The sequence below is a fragment of the Pituophis catenifer genome, unplaced genomic scaffold (genome assembly GCF_029215685.1).
Source record: "Pituophis catenifer annectens isolate HBS135680 unplaced genomic scaffold, rPitCat1.0.hap2 SCAF_1, whole genome shotgun sequence".
Taxonomy (NCBI): Eukaryota; Metazoa; Chordata; class Lepidosauria; order Squamata; family Colubridae; genus Pituophis; species Pituophis catenifer.
This window is the reverse complement of record NW_027256881.1, coordinates 52,796,439-52,820,616: the sequence shown is the minus strand read 5'-3', so window position 1 is coordinate 52,820,616 and position 24,178 is coordinate 52,796,439. Positions and strand designations below refer to the sequence as shown.

The 24,178-nt window shown below is 36.5% G+C and overlaps 1 protein-coding gene across 2 annotated transcripts in view; it reads right to left on the bottom strand.

Annotated features, from left to right (window-relative positions):
* COQ8A (coenzyme Q8A) overlaps positions 1-24,178 on the bottom strand; it is a 68,788-nt gene that overhangs the window by 13,830 nt on the left and 30,780 nt on the right. The window contains exons 1-6 of one of the 2 annotated variants that reach the window (XM_070932427.1): positions 21,658-21,678; positions 19,383-19,577; positions 18,141-18,551; positions 15,971-16,037; positions 10,112-10,186; positions 3,140-3,262 (exon numbers count right to left, since the gene is read on the bottom strand). In XM_070932427.1, the coding sequence (XP_070788528.1) occupies positions 3,140-3,262; positions 10,112-10,186; positions 15,971-16,037; positions 18,141-18,551; positions 19,383-19,559 (853 nt within the window). In that variant the 5' untranslated portion in view covers positions 19,560-19,577; positions 21,658-21,678. Of the gene's footprint in view, positions 1-3,139; positions 3,263-10,111; positions 10,187-15,970; positions 16,038-18,140; positions 18,552-19,382; positions 19,578-21,657; positions 21,679-24,178 lie in introns of those variants that run through there. The other variant, XM_070932426.1, reaches the window with a different exon arrangement.

Here is a 24,178-nt window from a genome sequence, read left to right as displayed (position 1 = left end):
CTCATCTGCTCTTAAGAAACAAGTTTGAAATTCTCAGTGCTGAAATCATTTATTCCAGAGCTGTGCCCACTGAATCATATTAAAACAGCTCGATTAAGCAGATTATTCTCATGATAACAGCTGCTTCTTAATTGTCAATGTATCAACTGTCTCAATCCTATCTTTCACTCCATCCAAAAAGCAGAATGTAAATCTTAACAATGTGACCAGATATCTCTCTTTGTGGACATATCTGCCTTGCTTGCAATGTACTAACAGGTCTGATACTTTCCATCTAGCAGATGCACCCAAAACATACCTACATCATGTGGCGATGACAAAGGTCTCTACATTGCGTATTTATAATTTATAAGAGGTGGTGGAAGGTTGTGAGGAAACCATTTTAAAAGACAGGAGACAGAACAGAGAGCAAATATAGCTGGGAACTCACCTGCTAGGGTTGGTAAATCAGGAAATCAGTTGAAAGTAAGGTCACGCAAACAGAGTGAGCAATGAAGGAGAATAGATTAAGAGAATGAAGCAGAGCTACCACAAAGCATTATGCATTCCCTACCACAGCCCTCCCCAACTTGGTGGCTTCCAGATATGCTGAATTAAATATTGAGTTATTCTGGCTGGGGGTTGATGGCAATTCTTGTGAAACATATCTGGAGGACACTACTTTGGGTAAATTTGTCCTGCATTATATAGCATACTATTCAATCCATTTCATAGTTTTTCTGTGTATCAGACATGTCCTAGAAATACTTTTTTTTGCAACTACCTCCAAGCAATGATGCACCCAGCTGAAGTAAACGGGAAAAATGAGCTCTCTTCTTGATATCCATCCCTTTATAAACATGGATAATCTATAAAATTCAGCTGGCTCCTTTTCCCCAGAGAGTTGTTATTAACCATATTAGTCATAAAATAGAGTTAGCAGTTAGTTTTAGGGCATGAAACAACTACAAGCAGGCTGCAGCAACCCATTTATTGATTGATTGATTAATTAAATGTATATGCTGCCCATCTCACCCAGAGATGATTCTAGGCAGCCTATAACCAATAAAGGCAAGAAGGTAAAAACATTAAAGCAATATTTATCCTAACATTGACTTAAAAATTAACAAATATTATTACTGATGGTAAACTGAGCTAAACGTCTGATGTGGGCAGCCCAATTGCCTGATTCTTTTCAGAGCAAGAAAAACACAAAACTTGGCAAAAGAGTGGCAGAATTTAGAGAAAGAATACAAATTGTATGTCCATCGATTCTGTTAATATTGCTTTCGCTTAGGTTTTGCTTACCCCTTTGAAACCCTCCAGAAACATTTGCAATGCTTTGTTAATAATAGAAAAATTGTTTAACTTTAAACAGGAAGGGCTGGGCTGCCAGTTGTTTCTCCTGGCTTCATAATTCTGATAACATTAATATTAACAATTCCACTTGCATGCGCTGGTCTGCACAGCATGATTTATATCTAAATTCCATTTTCTTTTTCAACACACTCAGTTCCATATTTGTCCTCGTGAACCTGATGAACTGCTGGATTGAAATGGCATAATTTAGGTATATTTGTTACATAAGTGAAACATTTTCTAGCCCAATTTCCAGACAGGGAGTAATGTTAGTCCATTATATCAACATGTTAGGATGTCTTAAAGGTTAACAAATAACCCATTAGCAAGCTGAGACAATCCTCTACATTTAAAAAAATGTGCTATAGGGGTGAGGACTGTGAAGGATATATCTACCTACCTACCAAGCTGTGTCAAATAAATTCTTTATTTACAAGAACTTGGTAATAGACATAAGCAACTATAATGGAGAATTACAGGGATAAGATGTAGTGGCATCTCTTGACATATTATTAATCCTGAAGAGAATGAAGATTTAACTTGTCCAATATCCTGCTTCTCACAAACCAACTATCTGTATTTGGAAGTACCCCAAACCAGGTTTCAGAGCAGTAGCCCTTTCTTGTCACTGTTTTTAAGAAAAGTTTGCCTTTGTCTGATCGTGAAAGTATGACAGCTGCCTTGGTCACTAAGCCATTCAATTCTCTCTTTATTTTATTGCTTTGAAAAATGAAATGTGTTTTCTTTTTTTTCTGAAATCTAAATTATTCTGAGGCTTTTTCTTTTCTCATATATTTTTTAAAAAATGCAACTTCTTTTTAAATATGAAGTTTCAGTCATGTTACTTTAATCAGAAGATGAATGACCAAAGACCAAGAGTTCATGTTTCTTAGAAGCCTGCATCAGGCTAGATGTTTAGCAACACCTAGAGTTAAACAGGAGAAGGAAAAAGGGCTAGTATGATATCAAAATTACAAAAAATCTACTTCATTGTTGATATGTTGATTGGATTCATACACAGTGCAAATCCAAAACCCAAAACATGTTATGGCTTAGTATGTCATATAAATTCTGCAATTGTAGTTCCCAAACATGATTTATAACTTAGCACTATATGTAAACCTTACCAACTATAGCTTATTCAGAGTTCTTGGTCAAACAATCCATGTTTCAGTTTGGTGTATGTACCCAGCTATTATAAACAGACATGGGATGCAATCCTACACTCAGTATCTATACACTGTCTACAAATCCCAGTTCCAAATTTCCTGCATTGTGGGATAAGTCTGAGAAAGAATTTTAATCACATTCGAATTTGCAACCATATTCACCAAGATATTCTTACAAATCCTTCCAGCAATTGGAAATCTAGTCCTCCCAGCACAGGACAGGCTAAAAGTGAATTAGATTGATCCAGCATACTTTTTGAAAAAATGAGGTTAATAACTATTTATCAAATCTAACAAGGATCCAGGTAGAGATATACAATCTTAGCAAAATCAACCTCTAGTTGGTTCTAGGAGGGATGAAACTTCAACCAGACTTGTACCTTTAAGACCAGGGGAGAGCCTTTGAGATTTACTGAGAAAGGCATTTTCGTTATGTACCATCTTCTAAAACTACATGTTATGTGCGCTCTGGAATGACGGAGTCAGGTGGCAAATATATTTAATAAATTATTATCCAGTACTGTTCAATGTGCTCATCTATCCTTGCTTTTCCCAATGTGTACTTCATCCCAGTAAACTTAAAGAGTGTTAAAAAGGAAGGGGGGGGAACCTAGATGGGTTATTATATTTACCTTGAATGCTCAACATCTGTCCCAACTTCAGTGCAGCACCTCGAACCTTGCACAGGGTACTCACAATTCTTTCAGCATTTGCTTCAGAGAGAAATGGGCTGGAATCCAAAACAGCCTTCTTTCCTGGGGACCAGCAGAGTAAAAGATATTTAAAAAATTAAAGGAATGGGTGCTAATACATGTAGTCCTCAATTTACAGCTACAATTGAGCCCAAAATTTATCTTGCTAAGTGAGAAATTTGTTAAGTGAGTTTTGCCCCATTTTATGACTTTTTGTTAAGTGAATCACTGCAATTCTTAAATTAGTTACACAGTTATTAAATGAATCTGGTTTCCCCATTGACTTTGTTTATCAGGAGGTCACAAAAGGGGATCACATGACTCCAGGACACTGCAACCGTCATAAATATGAGTCAGTTGTCAAGCATCCAAATGTAAATCACGTGACCCTGGGGATGCTACAATGGTCATAAGTGTGAAAAAATGGTCATAAGTTACTTTTTTCAGTGCCGTTGTAACTTTGAACTAAATGAACTGTCAAGGATTATCTGTATACAATTTCCTTTGTACCAGGACCATTAATACATTGTACAAACAACTCAATAACTCCCTATTTAAAAAAAGAATTAATGTGCTCACATACCCTTAGGAGCTAAAGATAAAACTGTTTACAGCATGGGAAAGTAACAGCTCAAGCTGAATACAACACTCCTCCTCCCTACCCCCATCACCTTGAATTTATCTTTTCTGGTCACAAATGGATCTCCAGCAAGTAACATATTAAGGAGAAAGTTAATGATTAAGGAAGTCAAGAGTCCTTTTCTGAAATACTAAACAAACAGAGAAGTGTATCCGTAAAGTGAGAAATGAGAAAACTCAAGCATACAGTTCTACACAATTGCCAAAAAGCAAAAATGCACACTATATAGCAAGATATATACCTTAAATCCTGTTTAAAATAATTCTTAACTACAAGCAATTCTCAACTACATGTTAATCTGGTGAAGATGCTAATTTGGCTAAGGATTTAATGCTGTAAACAGTAGAAATGGAACAATTTACACAAAAATATAATAGGAGGGGAGCTAAATATTTTTTTCTACCTTGCACAGGTTTTGTTGCATTTACATTTTGTTAAAGATGAGAAACATTCAAAAATTATTTTCTAATGCAGCTATGTTCCAGGTCAATCAACAAATAATGAAGAAATTCATTAGAAAATTTTGAGACACAAATGGGGTAAAATTCTTCCAACATAACAGGAAAATATAAATAATGAACCAACTTGTAACTAAAATTCCAATGGTGACTTGTCAAATGATCACTTGTTTTCACCACTCTTCAATATGTTAGGGCATGGATCCCAACCTCCAGGATGCAGTCCACTACCAGGACGCAGCCTGCTCAGTGCCTGCCGTTGGCGCAAATGAAGCTGCACACGTGCACTCAGCCACCACTCGCACAGAACCATCTCTTCCCCCTTGCCCCGCCAGTCCAAAAAGCCGGAATGATTGGGGACCACTGTGCTAGGGGACAACAAACTTTATTTTTTACATATACGTATACACAATAATCCTTACAAAAACTGAAGAGAAATATTTTGATTCCATTTAGATGATCAAGTTTGTATTTATTCAGCAGGAAAAAATGGGAATGCCAGAATATAATGCTGGCTATTAAACATAATTTGCCAATTTGAAAATCCTACTGAGATTATTTTTAGCAATGTCTACAAATTAGAAAATTAAATAATTATATAATAATTATGAAATTACATAAATGTTATAAACAGAAAATTACAATTAATGAAAAATAAAGCACAGACTGATTTATTTCTATGCTATAGCTCTATATGCAGCCAAAACATTTGAAAATATTTTAGCTTATTAAATTGAAATATGGTCAGCCAAAACATATGCAAGGCTACACAGGTTTCTCCTGTAACTCCACGACAAATTGAAAAGTCAACCAGTTGAAATATTCTGCCAGTTCTTTAGGGACTGTGATTAGAAGACATATATTTTTAATTACCTATAACCTGACCTGTGGCTACTCTGGTTTTCAACCATATTGAAAAACTCATTACTTAGTAAATCCTGTATTGTATATTTTTTCTTCAATGATTTGTAGAACATTTTCTCCGCCTAAACATCAAAAAGCAAAGTTTTTAATAACCTTCCCCAATCTCACTGTCTCTAATTATGCCCTTCAATATCAGTTAGCATCAATAATTTTGGCCACTGACTTAGAGGATATTAACTTGGGGATAGGATCATTGGATAATGGATCAGATATTTTCTGCAGAATATTTTGTGTGTCCTGTGTGTCACTCCTTTGAGAATCCATAAAGAATACTGGAACTCTACTTTACTATTACAGGGTATAACAACAGAACCTTGATAGCATCTTATATATTCACTCATACCAAATAGAATCAAGACAGGACAATCTTCTGATTTTTTTTCCTCCGTCCCTCCCTACTAAGGCTAAACTGTTAGCCTAATAACTATTGCATACTTCTTCAACTATTGCATACTTCTTCTTATTCTGTTCTCTTTTCTCTGTGCACGAGTGCATGTTCATGTATGAATATACCCCCATACTGAAAACACTCCTTAACTGTGCAAAGAAGCATGGCCAAGGAGAAAACTAAACTATTCTTGGTTATTCTTGGTTAAGGATATTCATATAGCTTCATATAGTAACAAAACTGCATAATCTGGGACCACATTCATCTATGCAATTTTTCTAAGTATTCTGAGGCAATATAATCCATCATACTATGTTTTTTATCAATTCATAAAAACTTCACAAATGTCTACATTCTCTGGCTCAATAACCATGTATTTGTTTTTGCAATACTGAAAGTTAAATCATGCTCCTGAACTTTTAATAAAATTGAGCTTCAAGTTCATTCATCCCCCAACACAAGAGGGCGTATCAAGATTGAATTACATTTTATATTCCTGGAAACACTGTCCTTTCACCTAATGTGGCTTGTATATCTCCCATCAAAAACACTACAATGGTTCTGAAAGGCAAGGTTAATCAAAAAGCTTTTTTAAACATTGTTTGTTTGGTAATACAGAAAGTCTCATCTGCAATTCATGCTTGAAATAAGCACTTTCTTGCCCACATATACTTTATTTAAAATAATTTGGCTGTAATAGCCGTTAAGCCAGAGGGTCCAATACTTAAATATATACATATACTTGCACAAACCTATAGTCTGTGCCTTTTCATTCTATGGCAAACCACAACTTGGCATTAGAGTAAAGCCAATAAGCTGTAGTGAAAAATATTTCTGGAGAAAATAGAGAAACCACCCACAGACTGAGACGGGCATGCTTCACTGGATCAGTGATGATTAAAAATGGGGGTGAGAGACATTTATTTAGATAAAAATACACAGAACAAAACAACTCTTCACTGAAAAGATAAATTCAATCAAAATTGGCACCACTTATTAGTTGCAATGTCATTTTAAACAAAGATGCTGAATCTGAATATGTGAAATATTATTTTCATCAAGATTACACACATTTATGTGTTCTTCCAATTAATTTGGTTTTTTCTAAAATACGTTCACTAGAATAGGCAATTGTTGATTTAATATTGCATTATTTTGGATATTTGTTTGCTGTCATTTTTGTTCTGTGCCTCTTCTGTCTGGCAAAACTCTTAACAAGTGGACTTCTGTGCTATAAACATAAGAATATAGAATTTTATCACTCAACTTTCCAATTCGGTGCCATAAGGCACTATTTGAAAACCAACATTCATTAAAAAAAAAAAAAACCCACCAGGTTGAGGAAGGTTGCCATAACTGATGGCTAAAACATGGCCTTCTCTGAAGCAAATTCTGCACTCTTTTTTCAGCATCTCATTTCAGTAAGTTACACTACGAGTGGATTTTCTCATTTGAAGACTGCTTTGTGGCTCTTTAACTATATACTAAGAAAAAGGTTATTAAGGAATTCAAATGAGGGGAAAACATATCCATTATTTTAGTCACAGTCCTGAAGCTTCTATGTCTTGACCCAACTACAAGCACAAAATAAGCCTGTTGCTCTTGTTGACAAGGTGACATCAACCCCTGGGGGCGGGGGGGGGGAGCCACACATCTCTAGTTGCAAGCTCTGGAATGAATGACAGAACAAACAGGTGGAAAATCCAGCTGGGAAGACCAAAAAATATATATGTTATTTCAATAGCACAGAGCCAAGTAGGCACAGGCCTCAAAATGGACCCTCTGATATTTACCTTTTTTTCATTATGCTGTGTTATGGAAACCTATAAGCTATGCATAACAATAGGAAAAGTAGTCTTTGAACTTAAAAGCTGCACAAAAATGTCTAAGGCTCTTCTGTGTTAAAGCTCTTCAAATTAGTAGAAAACAAAAGCCCTTAACAATTAGTTTCTCTTTTTACTTAAACTCAGGAAATAAGATCAATCTGTCCCCGTTTCTCCAGCTTTAAACTGGTTAGCAGCCACAAGTTTAACTTCTTGTAATTAGTTTTGTTCTGCCTGCATTCAGATCGGGGAGTGCCCAGTTAAACAAAGTACTGTTTGAAAACAGGAAAATGTAAATAGAACGATTGCACAACCAACGTCCTGGGAAAGGTCTGCTGAAACAAGACTGCAGAAAAGAAATGCTTTCAAGGATTCTGCCAATGTTGTGAATGCACTCACACCAAATGTCTCATCTTTCTATCCATGCAGTTTACAGTACAGCATATTCTGTATTTATGAATTTGTCAATTTTTTTCAATCATATATTCAGATAAAGCATCATTTTCTGAGGTTACTATTTTATTTACGTAGAGTGAATGTGCATAGAAGCGCACAGTTAATATGCATGCCTGCTTCTCAAGACTCTTTCAGATACCATGATAGTAATAAATACTCTTTACTCTGCCCTTAGCTTATAACTATTGCCCCAGAAGTCCTATTGTACAAGTTACAAACTCAGCATTTTAGACAAAAGTTGACTGCCACTGTTTTAAATGCCATTTTATTGCTATTAATTCAGTATGTTTTTGTTTGATAATTATATAGCATATTGGCAGCATACAAGGAAATACAACATTTGAAAGCTATTTATATACAGCTTTTCCTGATCCACTGACTAATTGTTCTCACTGTCAGGAAATTTCTCGTTAGTTCCAGGTTGGACCTCCCTCCAACAATTTTCCACCCATTGCTTCTTAACTTGCCTTCAGGTTCTTTGGAGAATAAATCGACCTCCTCTTTCCCGTCACAGTCTTTCAAGTATTAAAAGACACCTATATCACCCCTAATCACCCTCTTCCTTAAATTAAACATATCTAGTACCTTGTTACCATATGTAGCAAAATGACTATACAAGTAGTCCTTGACTTACAACAGTTCGTTTAGTGATCATTCAAAGTTACAACGGCACTAAAAAAAGTTATCAGCGTTTTTCATAGTTACGACCTTTCCAGTATCCCCGTGATCATGTGATCAAAATTCAGATGCTTTGCAACTGGTTCATATTTATGACCATTGCTGTGTCCTAAGGTCATGTGATCACCTTTTGCAACCTTCTGACAAGCAAAGTCAATGGGGAAGCCAGATTCACTTAACAACCGGACTACTCACTTATCAACTGCAGTGATTCACTTAAAAACTAAGGCAAGAAAGGTCGTAAAATGGGTCATGAAATTCACTTAAGTCTCACTTAACAACAGAATTTTGGACTCAATTGTGATCGTAAGTCGAGAACTACCTGTAAAGGTTAGTCCGTAAATATTAAACACCAAGGTCTTGTCAAGGTCACATAAGACTGCCTTAGTAGTCAGTAGTGCTATGAAAATGTATCTTTTCCCCTACAAAGCTAAATGGCCAGATAACAGCAGAAAACATACTCTTGTTGGAATTAACAGTTAGGTAAGCTGAAGTATAATTACAAGTTAATTATGTTATTTATGTTACTCCCCTATAGACATTCTTCAAGAAGCTGTTGCAAAGATGACAGCTGCTCATTATTTAGTAGATTAAGACACCAATATTGAACTTGTTGTCAATGTTTGGCATAATGACACTTGGCCACTAACAACGTTAAAGTATTCTTTGTTGAAGTAATTGAGAGTGCCAAAACATGTGTAAGCAGCCCAAAATGTGGCAACAAAATGTCTGCATGATACTCTTCTTCTCACACAAGTAAAGGTATCTTACCTATACCTGTCAAGCACGTGTGCCTTGGACAGAATCAAGTCTAACCTGCTTCACATCCTCTTACCTTAATGAATTTTAATTGGGGAAGTTCAGTTGTAAAACAGCAATATGAGTAAAACAATATCCTCTTGCCACATATTTTTGTAAAATAATCCTGTTCCTTTATCTTAGATTCCTTTTAATGTAACCTTTACTTCAGCATCTGACTGTTCATAGACAAACAGGAGAGCTTTTAAAAAGAAAGCTATATTTTTAATCTGTGTACATATGTGTGTGTATACACAGAGAACATCGGGCATCAACATAAACACAAATCTAAGAGGAAAAAAATAGGTCAATTTTCAAAATAATGTTCAAAGATCGGAGTAAAACAAGACAATCCAGCATGATTGTTTTATTAAGCAAACAGGTTAGACATCTGCATTGACCAAGTTCAAGACGCAGATGATTTCTTTTCCATGTCTCATTCTCAGTTCATAGATCAGTTTTTTCCCCAATCCTTCTTAGGGGACAAGAGGCAGTCTTTGTCTTCCTTCAACGAACAGCATCATCGCGACCTTATTCTTAAAATATTAATTCAAATAAGTAGGAAATGCAGATAACTTCTGGAGAAAAAACAAGCTAAAAGCAAAAGGTATGCTGACATGTTTATCCATTAATACAACTATTTCAAAGAGTTGTTATTCTCTGTGCTTGCATAACACGCCATGGTCAGAAACAAGGAGCGTTCAGAAACTGGGAGCTCTTATTAATAGCAAACAAAGAAAAACTCACCATTGCGCTCTTCAGATCTGAGACTCTTCTTTGCAACCTCTGCCAATGCTCCAATGCCAAGACCAACAGCTAAGCCTTAAATGAACAAAGAAATAAAAAAGGAGGAAGAGGAAGTAAGTTAAAATGCCTCTGGCATACAGTTACATCTTCATGTGTATTAATATGTATCAACTCTGAAACTCTTTCTAGGACACATCACTGAAATCTGAAACATTAATTTTCCTCATTTTTCAGTGTTCACTATTATAACTACAGGAGATATACAATCATGTCATGTTTACTAAGCAACATTTACACAAAATTATAGTCAAGATTAGACTTTGTTCTAAGCATTTACTATAGGAAATATTCATTTCTATTTATAAGGCCACCCAATTCTACAAAGACCCTGGGTGGCACACATTTTATTTAAATTTACATTACATATTTCAACTGCATTTGTGCAGGTATATACTGAAGATTCCAGCTGAGCATGCTCAGTTGCCAGACAATGCCTTAGTAAAATTATCGGGTTGTTGTTTTTCCTTCAAGTTTCATCATGAAAACCTCTGTGTAGAACACTAGATGAACTGCTTCTTCTTTGTTCTTCATTTTCTCAGCTTCTATATAAACTCTCGCCATGTCCTTTTCATCGGAGTCAGTTTGGTATAGTTGTTGAGGCTAAAACATACAATGTACCATTGCAAGTACTCGGTATGGCTAGTCTAGTGAAGAGAAGGACCAGGGGAGACATGATAGCGAGTGTTCCAGAATTTGAGGGGCTGCCACAGATAGGAGGGGGTCACGCTATTTTTCAAGGCACCAGAAGGCCGGACTAGGGATAATGGATAGAAGCTGATCAAGGAGAGATTCAACTTAGAAGTAAGGAGAAATTTTCTGACAGTGAGAACTATCAATCAATGGAACAGCTTGCCTTCGGAAGTTGTGGGAGCTTCATCACTGGAGGTTTTCAAGAAGAGATTGGACTGCCATTTGTCAGAAATGCCGTAGGGTCTCCTGCTTGGGCGGGGGGTTGGACTAGATGGCCTACAACTCTGGTAATCTGTACAGCTCTGTGCAGCAGGCTATAAACTGGGAAACTGTGAAGTCTAATCCTGCCTTAAAGATGAAAATAACTGAGTGACCTTGTACCAGTCACTCCTTCTCAGGAAGGAGGCAATGGCAAATCATATCTTAAAAACCTTGCCAAGAAAATTACAGGGATTTGTCCAGGCTGTTATCAGGAGTCAAAAAATTTACTCAAAAACAAACATACACAGACACCACACACATACACACAAAGAATAATTTCAGTAGAGTACTTTTCAGGGAGGTAAACATATATAATACTTGCAGGATGTTTTCTGTACTTCCAGTACACTTCTGAAATATTCTGAAACTTATAGGTTCTAAAATATATCACAAACCACAATCACAGGGTTGCAGGACACTGCATGGTTGTAAATTTAAGCAATGCACCCAAATTATGATCATGTGACCAAAGGGGCAGGGCAACAGTCATAACTTCTAATTTAAATTGTAACTGACTTGTTTGGAAGCCATTAATTCAAACCATTGTTAAACAAAAGAGTTGCAAGTTGAGGGCTACCTGTATTTATTTATTATTTCTATTAAATATGTATGCTGCCCATCTCACTATCAAGAAACTCAGGGAGGCTTACAGATTTAAACCATTAGGTATTAAAAGTTAAACATTAAAATTAACAACACTTATTGCCCTTAAAAGAGGATTGAGAGCATTAGCCCAGTACTCCAAGGAAGACCAACTAGAATTCAGATACCAGAAAATAAAAAACATGGCATTCCTGGAGCACAGATGGCCACAAGATTGCACAGGTCTCTTGGGGTACTCCTTACTTATTACCTGGGGTAATCCTTCAGGAGGAAAGGCTACAGGCACTACTCTGCTAAAAAAGCACAAATGACCTCATCTTAAATCCCTCAAATTCCTTAACGCAAGACGTCACCACATGGCCATATATCTGCAACTCTCAAATTATTTGGAGACCAAAGAATGAAAGAAAAAGAGGATGCTTAGAGACAGAGCTAACTGTTTTGACTGTATGGTTTAAATGTTAAGTCTATTAATGTCTACAAAGAAAAGAATTAATCTGACCAATTTGGATGTTTTGATGAAAAACTGAGACAATCAGTCAATAAAAGGATGATGAAGGATTCTCAGTGTAACACAGACCCCCTTTTCCAAGAAAAAGAGTGACTCTTAGAGAAAAAACTGATTGGGGGAGGGAGATAAATTTTAAAAACCAGAGTAAAAACAGAGTGAGTATAGAAATAGAACTCTATGAAAATGTTTTAGAAGATTACCACCAAATAGAATGAGTGGAAAATGGGCGCAAGGGAATATGAAAACTGCTTAGATAAAGTAAGGCATGAGGAATCACAATGGTAGAAAGTAAAGGTGCTTAGTAAAATGAAAAGAAAAGATGTTATGGATGAGAATGCACATAAAAGAATGATTGTTTCAAAATACAATTATCACACATTGTGCAATCTGTGATAATTATTGATGATGAATTATAAGATATCAAGTTGTTTTCAATGCCTAATGACCACATAGATAGGTTTTCTCCATGATGATCTGTCCCTAAGCTATTCTTTCAGGTCTTCCAATAGCACACTCACATTCCCACTGTAACAGAGTCCATCTATCTTGCTGGTGACCATTCTCTTCTTCTCTTTCCTTGTGCAATATGTCCATTCAATGTGTACACAGAGAAAAGGAGCATTGTAAAGAATGTAATTACAAAGAATAAGGAAAGTCTATCTTTTGAAAATGCATGAAAAGGAATTATGAAGTCTTTAGTTCTCTATGAGCTTGGATGCTTGCTTGCAGATATTTAGTTCCAGACTAAGTAACTTCAGGGCTAAACTAGTTCTCATCTGAAGCTTATTACAAACATATCACAATTTTCTACATTTCTGAATCAGGTAAACTAAAGTTTTATTCTGTCCTAAAAATCTGGTCAAATAATAATTCCAAACTGTTTGTGTGGCTATTTCCTCTCCCCAATTTGTATTGATTCAGCCAAAACAACAGCATGTTTTGTCTAAAGTCAGGAAAAGGAATCTGCGTAAACTTAAAATTCCTTAAGATACTCCCTCATACCATAAAATCATACTGTTTGTTATAACATCTAAATGAGTCTACTTAAATTCTGAGGAAGAAAGATTTTAAAACATCCTCTAGTTCTCTTAAAAGGCAATCTTGGAAGTAGATCTTCACAACATAAGGAAAAAATTTTAAGACATAAGCAAATTTAAGCTTCAAGTTTAACTAAGTTTTGTTGCCATGATGGATCTAACTCAGCGGCCCTGTGGATGGGGCTTTGCTTGTTTGTGTGGACCAGTTTCTGGCATGCCACAAACCAATGCCAGTCCACAGACCAGGGGTTGATGACCCCTCATGTAACATATAGGGTCACTTTGTCCCACATTTCCATTCTCGGTCAAGCGTGTTCTGTTCAAGTCAATAACTTTGCCTGGCCTGTTCAGCATCACCTTCTGATCTTCCCATTCTAGCACATTCTTGGCCCACTTAAAAGCACTAGCTCCCAACTCTCCTTCAATCAACTGTTGTATATACAGAAACTAGATCTTAACACAACAGCTGATTTTTTCCATTTGAACTATGACAGCAATAGAACACTGCAGAGTGTGGCTATAGAACTTGAGAAACACATTGGCTTATAGCTTCAAATGCAAAGCTATAAATGTATTTGTTCAATGAACAAAACCATTTCCTATTCTATCTCACAAGCCAGCTTCCGATACAAAATTGTAGAAGCCATAAAATCCTCCCACTATCATCTCATATGGCAGAAATATGACTATTAGAATTAGTAAAAATGCTTCCATATGAAGAGTGTTTCATCAATTTCAGAAGCAGCAGCATGTCAAAGCACAAAAGGATTAATGTTACATTTATGTTAATATGGCCAGTCTTCTGAGGAAAGTTGTTAACAACATCCAGTGTCACCATCTTTGCAGCGTGGCGCACCATTGCGGCTTGGCGGCCCGGTAGTGGGGGAGAAGTGAACATGCACACTCGCTCGAGTGTAGCTCAACTTGTGCAAGTGGTGCACACGGCCCACCGCTCAAGCTGTGCGTGCATGCATGCATGCCAGCCTGCCACTCACAGGGCCCAGTTCTGAATAGGCCACCTTCTTGCACATGCATGTATGTCACACAAAAATTGTGCCAAACACAATAGCTTTTTTAAAGTGCTAAAAGACTCCAATGGCCACAGAAAGAAATAATTTCCGATGCTATATCAAACATCTACAATTTTTTGCAGGACTGATTATATTCAACAAACAGGAAGTATATACTACAGGCACAAGTGGTAAGAGTCAAAAATGGCACTCATGCAGTCATTTCAACTACTGACTCAAGGAAATGTTTACTCTCTTCTATTTTATGGGATAGTATAATAGTACATACAGAGGCCTGTGGTAACTTACCTAGTAAAAGGCAAGTTCCTTATCACTCTGTTATAGAAACAGAAATGTTCAAAAAGTATATAGAAGTAAATCTCATCTGGGAGAAATGAAAATAAAGGATAGATGCCAACTCTGGCTATAAATAGGAAAGGTCATAAAATAGAGAGGCTTCTCTTTTAATTAATATGTGCTCACTTCACATTGGCTGCCAAAAAGGTCTGGTGAAAGGTGACATTCCTTCTCCTCCTACCTCATGCTTCTCCAGCCTACCAACTTCCATGGTATTAGACAACTTTCAATTAATAGACAAAAAATCTCAGAACCTTGTCTCCTCTCTAAACATGAGTTGATATAGAAAGTATTAGTTGAAGTATTACCAATACATTATTACAACTAATTCAAAATCATCAAAAGATTGGGGATTGTAGAAAAAAGGTGGCCGGAAGTGATCTATTCAATTATGTTAATAAAAAAGTTCCCTTAATATTTGTGAAATTGTTTTAAACAGTTCTAAACTGTAATAAGTAGCTAGTACTATGTGAATGTGATTTGTTTAACTATTTAGTTGTTAAATTATTTTATATAGTCTTCAGAGAAGTTTTTCCTGAAATTCAATTGATTCCTAAACGAAATATTCAATTGATTACTAAAAGAAATACCCACTAGGGAATTACATCTGTTGGGTCTCAAACGGTTGGTCTTCTCTTTCCATCTTATGGAAACTCCTCCCAATCTTTCGATTTTTTGAGATTAGCTCTATCCGTCTCAGCATTTTGCAAGCCTGCCAAACTAGGCCATTTTGTCAGAGCTTGGGATCCCAGGAAACTGGGGAGATCTTGCAATGGCTTCCTTATTGTGGTTTATATTATATTTTCTTCTGTTTTCTGTGTTTTTATACTTGTTTTTAATTGGGGCTGTGTGTGTGTGAGAGAGAGAGAGATGTACAATCTTAATTAAATATATATTATCACTTTTATATGAGATGGGCAGCTGTACAAAAATAAATAAAATAAATAAAATAAAAATAAAATAATTAAATTAAATTAAAAATTAAATAAATATTTTTCATGAAGGCTGAATTACTGAATGAAAAGTTTGGAACCTGGCTACTGTCAATATATTAGTTTTAATACAGTACATGTTTTTATCATTATATTTTAAAAAGTACATTTTTATTGTTGTTGATGGTTACTTGCCATTTTTTTCTGACTTTGAGGAGCAGCTCTCTCTACCCTTCATTCCCCCATCTCTTATGTTTTATCAAAGACTGTGAGAGCCAGAGCACAGGGCCATCTGTCTTTATTAACAGATGAGCAAGTCTTTGTCTGAATGTAACATGCAGACTTTTCAGAATTTTCCATCTTCAGGTCATTTTCCCCCCCTAAATTAAGAGACTCACCTCCAAAGTTAGCAAGCCTTCCAATTCGAGTAACAGGCACTTTTCGCTCTCGGGCACGTTCACTGAGCTGCAAAAAAAAAGCATAAATAGACGCTTGATCTACTAATAAACAAAAAATAATAATTCACAAGCAGATGGTCTAAAATAGAGTTTTCCCACCAAGTGCTAGGAACTTCTGGCACACAAATAACATTATTTCAAAATTATTTAAAGAAACACACAGCTACTCTCATCTACCCAATTTTTACATCTGTTCAACAATTCATGAGACTATTAGAAACTCAGCCATTTATACAAGTATTGTTTCCCCTACCCTAGAGTACTTTGTTTAATGCATATTTTGTTCTGCAAAAAAACAAAATGAACAAGGGATTATGTTTATTTGTCTTCACTTAATCAGAATAAGCACTGCTGACAACTTCAAATCCCATTTTAATGCGTATCCAATTTTAGGCAGAACTTGGCCATTCTTGGCTGTAATTTGGCCTGCTGTACTGTTAGGTCCCTTGTTTTTTTGTTTTTTTTTTAATTTCTATGGGATAACGGCGAAACGCAGCGCTAACAAGAAGGCTAGGCAGAAAAATAAAACAAAGAAAAAGGAGAGGAAGAATCCAAAAAAACAACAACCCAGAGTTGTAGCAGGAGACGAATGAAAGGTCTACGAGGGAGACACGACCGGTCAGCATAGACCGAGTCGAAACACTGGGCCAAGAGGGCGGAGCTATGTTAATTTATAGGACTCGGTCACATGCTGCATGGAACGTCGAACCCCAGAGTGACAGACGTTTCCCTCATTACGGAGAATCACAATATATTTGGGGATACAGAATAAACATAATTGACTCTTCTTAAAAAAATCCAAAGCAAAAAAGAATAATAAGCAAATTTTGCTGCACCTGTCTGACTTTTAATTTCATGGACAGAAGAAAAAACAACTAACAAATCTTAGCTTCTTAACCATTCCAACAATTTAGCAAAATATCAAATGTCCAGCAAAGGAAAGATGAACACCTGTTAACTGTTAAAAAGAAGAAGTCTATTTCTAGGGAATATCATGACCTTTCTAAACAAATGTCTGGTTGTTAGGAAAGTTGAACTAATTTTGAGAAGACACCCACATACAGTACATCTATCTTAGAAAAGCAAAACTAAATAAAATACTAAATTATTTTAAGTTCTCCCTATTCTGAGGTTTGATTGCCAAGACTTCAAAGATAGCATACCACAAAAACATCAATGAAAAAATATGTTTTAAAAAATCATTAAACTTAATTTAAAAATCATTAAATTTAATTTAAAATCATTAAATTTAATTTTAAAAAATTAAAAAATTAGCTGTTTAGAGGGCTTTTTAATTAAAAAAACATTATTAAGAAGAAGCTTAGACATGTGCATGATTCATAAGTAAAAAAGTTAAGAAGAGAACAAATCTGTGCACATTTATCTGAACATAAAATCTCTCTGCCGGTCCATTTCATGGAACATGCAATCAGAAAGAAAACAACTTCATATAAATAAGCAAAAGGCAGATTCACACATTATGTTATTTCCCTAAAAAGGGCAGGATACACTAGAGTTCCAGGATGTAAGCTAGCTAGGAACTTGTCAAATAAACTAATAGGTTAATAGCAAGATCTAATAGGTTAATTAAGATCTAATAGGTTAAGAGCCATGGTGGCGCAGTGGTTAGAGTGCAGTACTGTAGGCTACTTCTGCTGATCACCAGCTGCCAGCAGTTTGGCAGATCGAATCTCATCAGGCTCAAGCTTGACTCAGCCTTCTATCCTTCCAAGGTCCGTAAAATGAGGACCCAGATTGTTGGGGGCAATATGCTGACTCTGTAAACCGCTTAGAGGGCTGGTAAAGCACTATGAAGCAGTATATAAATCTAAGTGCTATTGCTATTAATAGCAAGACTTAAATAAATAGCAAGATTGCCTACTTATACTACATGAATATAATAAAGGGGTTAGCTTTCCTCAGTATGTTTCACATTGTATGTACTGGTCTATAAGATAGGCCAAAAGTTTGGTTAATTAAAAACAATAGGAACTACCATATATCTCCCAACACAACCTGGACACCAAGTGTCTAGGAGCTAAACAAGGACACTGGTCACATATAAAGGTGTATCAGAAGCTTGTCCACTTCCATGAAATAGCATACTTACCATCTGTTTGTGAGGCTTTTGCTGTGGATCTGCTTTAGCTTGCCTGGCTTTGTCAATGTCTTCAGCTGTTAATCCACCAACAGGGGAATGGTCTTGGTGAAAAGGCCGGATTTGGCCAAAGACAAGAGCAAAAGAATTCCCAGGGTCCCTAAAGCCTTCAAATAGCTTTGTATTTATTTTGGCAGAAATGGGATTTTGACTTGCAGTAGCATCTCCACTCCCACCACTTTGAACAGGTCCTTTGACATCATAAGAATAAGATGGGCCCTCGGTACCACTGTGCTTGTGAGGCTGGTCTTGAGGAGAAGAGAAGTCCTTTGTAATGCCTCCCAGCTCTGATTCTGAAAAGTTATATTCTTTCCCAAAGTCTTCACCAATATCTTTCAAGTTTTCCTGTCGTTTCCCCAGTTCCTGCAAACAAAGCATTGAAATTAATTCTCCAGCAAAACATGGTTGGCTATCAAAAGAAAACAATAAACATTATACAATGAATATGAATATGGGCAAATCTGGGAGACAGTGGAGCACATGGCAGCCTGGTATGCTATGATCCATGGGGTCACAGTGAGTTGGACACAACTTAGTAACTGAACAACAACAAAATCAAGTCCTCACACCAACTGAAAACACAAAAATAATATGAAAACAAATATACTGAGTTATCAGTGCTTTTCAAAGAGGCAAAGTTGTACTTCTGTCTCTGATATTTATGCTGCCTTCAGACTTACTGCCTAAGGAAATGTCTCAGCCCAAGTGAACTCTGCCAATAGCATGCTAGAACTTTCTTATAAGTGTGCCCAAAGTCACTTCTCTTGATGCCCTTAAGGTTTTCTGCCCCATCTGACTTTTTCTTTTGTTTTATCACTGGTTACATAACCACTCCAGCCATTCAGTTAATGGGCAAAGTTCATCTTCTCCCCCAAACCAAGAATATATCCTTAAATTTTAGAGTAAAATATTTCATCAAGTGAAATATTTCACTGAATATTATTATCTTTGTGGAAAATTTGTCAATGCAAGATTCCCAGATAATTCCCAGATTAGTGCAATGTAGCTGTATTATTTTCAAATACATTTTTTAAAAAAATTTCAGCATATATTAAAAAATCCAAGTAGTACTGAATAAAAAAATCTTATGCTTTTTACATGCAAGACATTAAGGGGGGGGGGGAAGAATAGCAAGTATTTGTCAATTAAAGGGGAAAGAGACAAGCGAAATCAAACACATAGCAATATTTTTACCTGCATTTTCCCCATAGCAGCACTGAACTGTTCCTCAGCAACTGCCTGAAAGCTTCGAGCTATGGTTAATGTATCCCCACCAAGGAGTACTTGTCGTAGCTGTCCTGTCTGTGTCTCTAGGACTGCCTTACTGAGCTTTGTCAGCCCTCGCACCATCATGATGGCATCACTTGCCATGACTGATCACCTCCAGCACTGGAAGACATAAGATAACAGTCAGGTAAAACCCAAATTATGAGAGTCCATGAATACACACACACATTCTATTGATTGCTTATTGCAGGGTGATTGTAAATGGAACATGGGAATGACCTTCGGGATATCAGGGAAAAGATGTTGCCTAGTAAACAATCAGAAAAGAGAGAACCCATCCTAATGGATCAAACAGTTAAAAGTGGGGGTGAGAAATTTTGTACTTTCAGACTTATGAGATTCTGTTAATGTAGCTTTACAATAAAGTAGATTTAATTCACCTAGTTTTGCTTCCTATCTTATTTACCCAGGAGGGCTGATAGTTACCTACTTAAAACATTTACAGAGCTAAATGAAAAGTTCCCTTCTCAGGTAAACAAAAAACTCATCATTGGTGTACATGGATTCCTGCCTATGCTACATCTACACATGCTAATGATCCTATTTGTCTATACAAAATCCGTACATGTATATCTGGGCTGAAAGTGATGCTATACATTTTTTGGCTAAGAAACTAAAGAAACTAGTGGCAATATTCTTCTGAACCTTGTCTATTGCCTGTATGTTCTAAGCACTGGGAAACCCACAGCACACTTTCAGATCCTGAGCTGCTTTTTAAAAAGTTTTTAGAGCTCCTTAAGGAGTTATTGCTGAAATACAGCAGAAATTATAACTATAGAAAGGCATGATTTTGGTGGGAAAGGAAAGTACACACTGTAAAAATTTATTAACTTTAAAAATGCCATTCTCAAACTACAAAAAATAAACCCCAAAAGGACAAGATTCTAATCTCACCTCCTTCTATGACATAGTCCCATATGTACTTTTTTCTGCCTTGCTTGCTGCCATACCTTCAGCACACTTTTTTCTTGACTTCAGCGACATGTCATAAAAGGGTTAATATAAATTTCATCCGCACCAAAGTCATCTAACTATATTTGAGAATCGAATTAATTCTGAGGAACCTTTCCTTTTGACTAACAATTAACACATAAAAACACTACAATAAAATCCCTAACTGTAAACTGCCCAGATGGGTAGTGTAGAAGTTTAACAAATAAATAATTTTGTCAAAACAATGCTTATTCGCTATTTCTATCTTAATATTTTGTTTAAATACCACAGTTATTTCACTCAACATCCTGGCCAACAGTCGAAGAAACATGTAGTAAATTTCTTCTTCTGAATGACTTCTATTTTCAAAGCAGCAAACCCATATGCCATGCACTGAAAAGGAGATCTTTCCTCAAAAGGAAAGACAAGTACATTAAGGTCAAGTTAAGCAGTGATTCACCTAGTTAAACACAGCAACTGTGGCAAAAAGGTCATATAATGGACATGACTCACTTAACAATCACCTTGTTTAGCAACAGAAATACTGGTCCCAAATATAAGATAAAAATAACTTTGTTTTTTCTTTTTTTTACTGAGCACAGCACTGGCCCACATTAAAAATGAAAGTGTGTGTGTGTGTGTGTGTGTGTGTGTGTGTGTGCTTATGTGGAATAAAACTGTGACTAAATCTAGATGTTCTGCTTTGGATATCACAAAGCCTCCTCCCAGAAGATAACAAGGAAAACAGGTCATGAAGAGGATATGTAGTGTCCCAGACAATCCCGCGGACTCTGCTCAAGCATCGCTTATGTGCTATCCTGGATAGAAGAAAGTGAACTACCCATGATCATTTCTGCCATCCTCACTACTCTCTGCACTGCCTTCCTGTCTGAAGCAGTAATGCTTCCAAACCAGACAGTAATGCAATATGACAGGATGCTCTCGATTGTCCTTCTACAGAAAGTGGTAAGGACAGGGGAAGAAAGATGAACTTTTCTCATGCGACACAGAAAATGTAGGCACTGCTGGGTCCGCTTCACCAGTGTCTCACTGTTAAGCGACCAAGCTAGCCTACTCATTAGCTGCACACCCAGAAACTTGATGCTGCTAACCACCTCCACAGGTATTACTACGTAGAGGTGTGTGGCTGTGCTTACCTTTTCTGAAATTGAAAATAATCACTTTAGTTTTGCCTACATTTAAAATGAGGCTGTTTTTGTTACACCAGTTCACTAAATCCTCTACCTACTTGCGGTAAGCATCCTTGTTGTCATCTTGAATAAGGCCCACTACTGTTGTATCGTCCGCATACTTCACAATATGGTTGGTGGTAAACCTAGCACAACAGTCATGGGTCAATAAGGTGAACAACAGCAGACTAAGGACTTAAGTCTGATTTTAGGACTAGACATAGTCTTAGAGGACTATGGTCATATGCCAAGGACTACCTGTAGAAGAATGGCTATTGAAACCAAAATTACTTGTATTGTATTTATGATGATGTTTTATCTCAACTGCTGACTATTTACTTATAACTGTTTTTCTTCAGTTTGTTGGGGACGATTATTGTAAGCCACCCAGAATCACTTGTTTGAGATGGGCAGCCACAAAATTGAATTGAATTCTCTATTTGGCCAAGTGTGATTAGACACACAAGGAATTTGTCTCCGGTACAAAAGCACTCAATTAAATAAATAAATGTTTTGCTCAACAGAACTTAGTAATTATGACAGGTATGACATAAGAAGTTAACCATCCCCTAAAAGGTAGTTTGGATTTGCAGATTATATTTGGACTGGTAACCCCCCGGATCGCTTGCCAGAGATCACCGAGCCTCGCTCAGTAAGGCCATCCAAATTGCATTTGTCTTACATTGTGAAGAAATCCAGGAACGGGTGAGTCTCTTTTCACAGTCTCAACTCATGGAAGGTTGAGTCGAACTGCGGAGCTCCCAGGCAAGGGGAGGCATGGCCAAGAAAAATTGACTCGGGCTCCAAGCAGAGAAGCAGAGTACTACCCATTCCTGGATGATCTTTCCCGACACAATGGAGAATGTGCTAATCCAATGTCCACATTCCAATATTCAAATGCTAAAGGAGGAAAAAAGAATATCTTCAATCTGAATAACACACATAAATAGCAGATTTCACATCTCTGCATACCAAGAATATTGGAAACATGCCTCTACACAATGATAAAGTATATATTATTCATGCAGACTTTCCCATAGCCAACACTTTGTATCATCTAGCAACATTTCAACATACTACTTGAATTGTTTGCATTCAAGCTGATCACAGAACTGTAACTTTAAACGCTAGTGGTTATACTGTTGACCTTTCCCATAACTTTGTTGTGTTTTATATCTTTGAAATTGTAAATCTACTGAAAGGGACCATCTGACTAGTGATATTCGTAAGCTACTCTGCTTTTTGTTTTACTTATAAGATCTGGACAAAGATATTTTAAATAATTAGCCATGAAGCAGAGCTAGGAATGCTCTTTCTGCTTGAAACCAGGGAGCGCCAACGCTCAGAACAGAAAACACTAGAGAAGGTTGATGAATGATCTAACAAACTCTAAAGCTCTTTTATCCAAGACCTTGTGCCAGAATGCTCTGTTCGGCATAACAAAGTCAGGAAAGAGAAAACAAGTTAAGGAGCCAAGCAGCAAAAGGAAAGAGTCAGTCATGGTGGAACAGCCTCTTTACAACATTTTTCCAAAATAAAGTTAATGGTAAGCTATAAAGGAAACTACTGGCACATTTATATTGCTCAACATCCACAAAGTTTTAAAAAAGCTAAACATATTGCATGAAGAAATAAGAGCAGTTCCCTTTTGCTAGTTTTACATGAATAAGCAAATTAATTGAATCATACTTGTTATTAGCAGTGTTCCACTGAAACTCCCAATCTATTTATGGTTCAAACTGGCTTCAAATGAAAAGGCCAATGAACACAGCCATGTTTTAAATCGACTTAACTACAAAATGTTGTCATTATGAGACAGTTAAATCAGAACATTTAATACTAGAATGAAAGAAAAGTTAGTGTAAGTCAAGCTTTTAATATGTGAATTTAGACTAGATAATCTATTTATTTATTTTCTTCATCGTGTCCGATTCTCAGAGGTTGCCTGAACAAGTTCCTGCAGTTTTGTTGGCAAGTTTTTCAAAAGATCACCCAGCTGACTTTGTGCCTAAAGCAGAACTAGATCTCGCAGTCCCCTGGTTTTTAGCCTATCTTAACCACTACACCAAACTGGCATCCAAGATTGGCAGCTGAGGAATCTTTTGTAAGACATCATGATCAATTGAGCCAATTGAGTAGGTTTGAGAATTGTTCAGCCTAGCGGGTTTCGGTCCTTCTTGGTCTCTGATCAAGCTCAACCCATCAGATGACAGCAAGGGGGAGCACCCTGATTTAAAAGAACCATACACTAGTTTTATGGCACTGAAGAACTCTCTGTTGGTATCTTGCCAGCAAAGTTTTTCATTAAACACACCTTGGAAGCATTGGACTTGGCCTGGGTCTTATAAGCTAATGTTGAATGGCTTTCTGATGGTTACTGATTGCTTATGATACAAAATGGCTGTGTGTAGGTTGAAGAACAATTTGGATCTGTCCAGAAGTCAGCACCTTGTAATCAATGAATGATGGTGACAGCTAACTTTTTTAAAATATTCATTTTTTTTCTACACTCTTCCAGATTCTTCTCTTCTTATGAAAGTATGTCAGTTTGTGTACATATGATTCTCATTATCAGAAGAA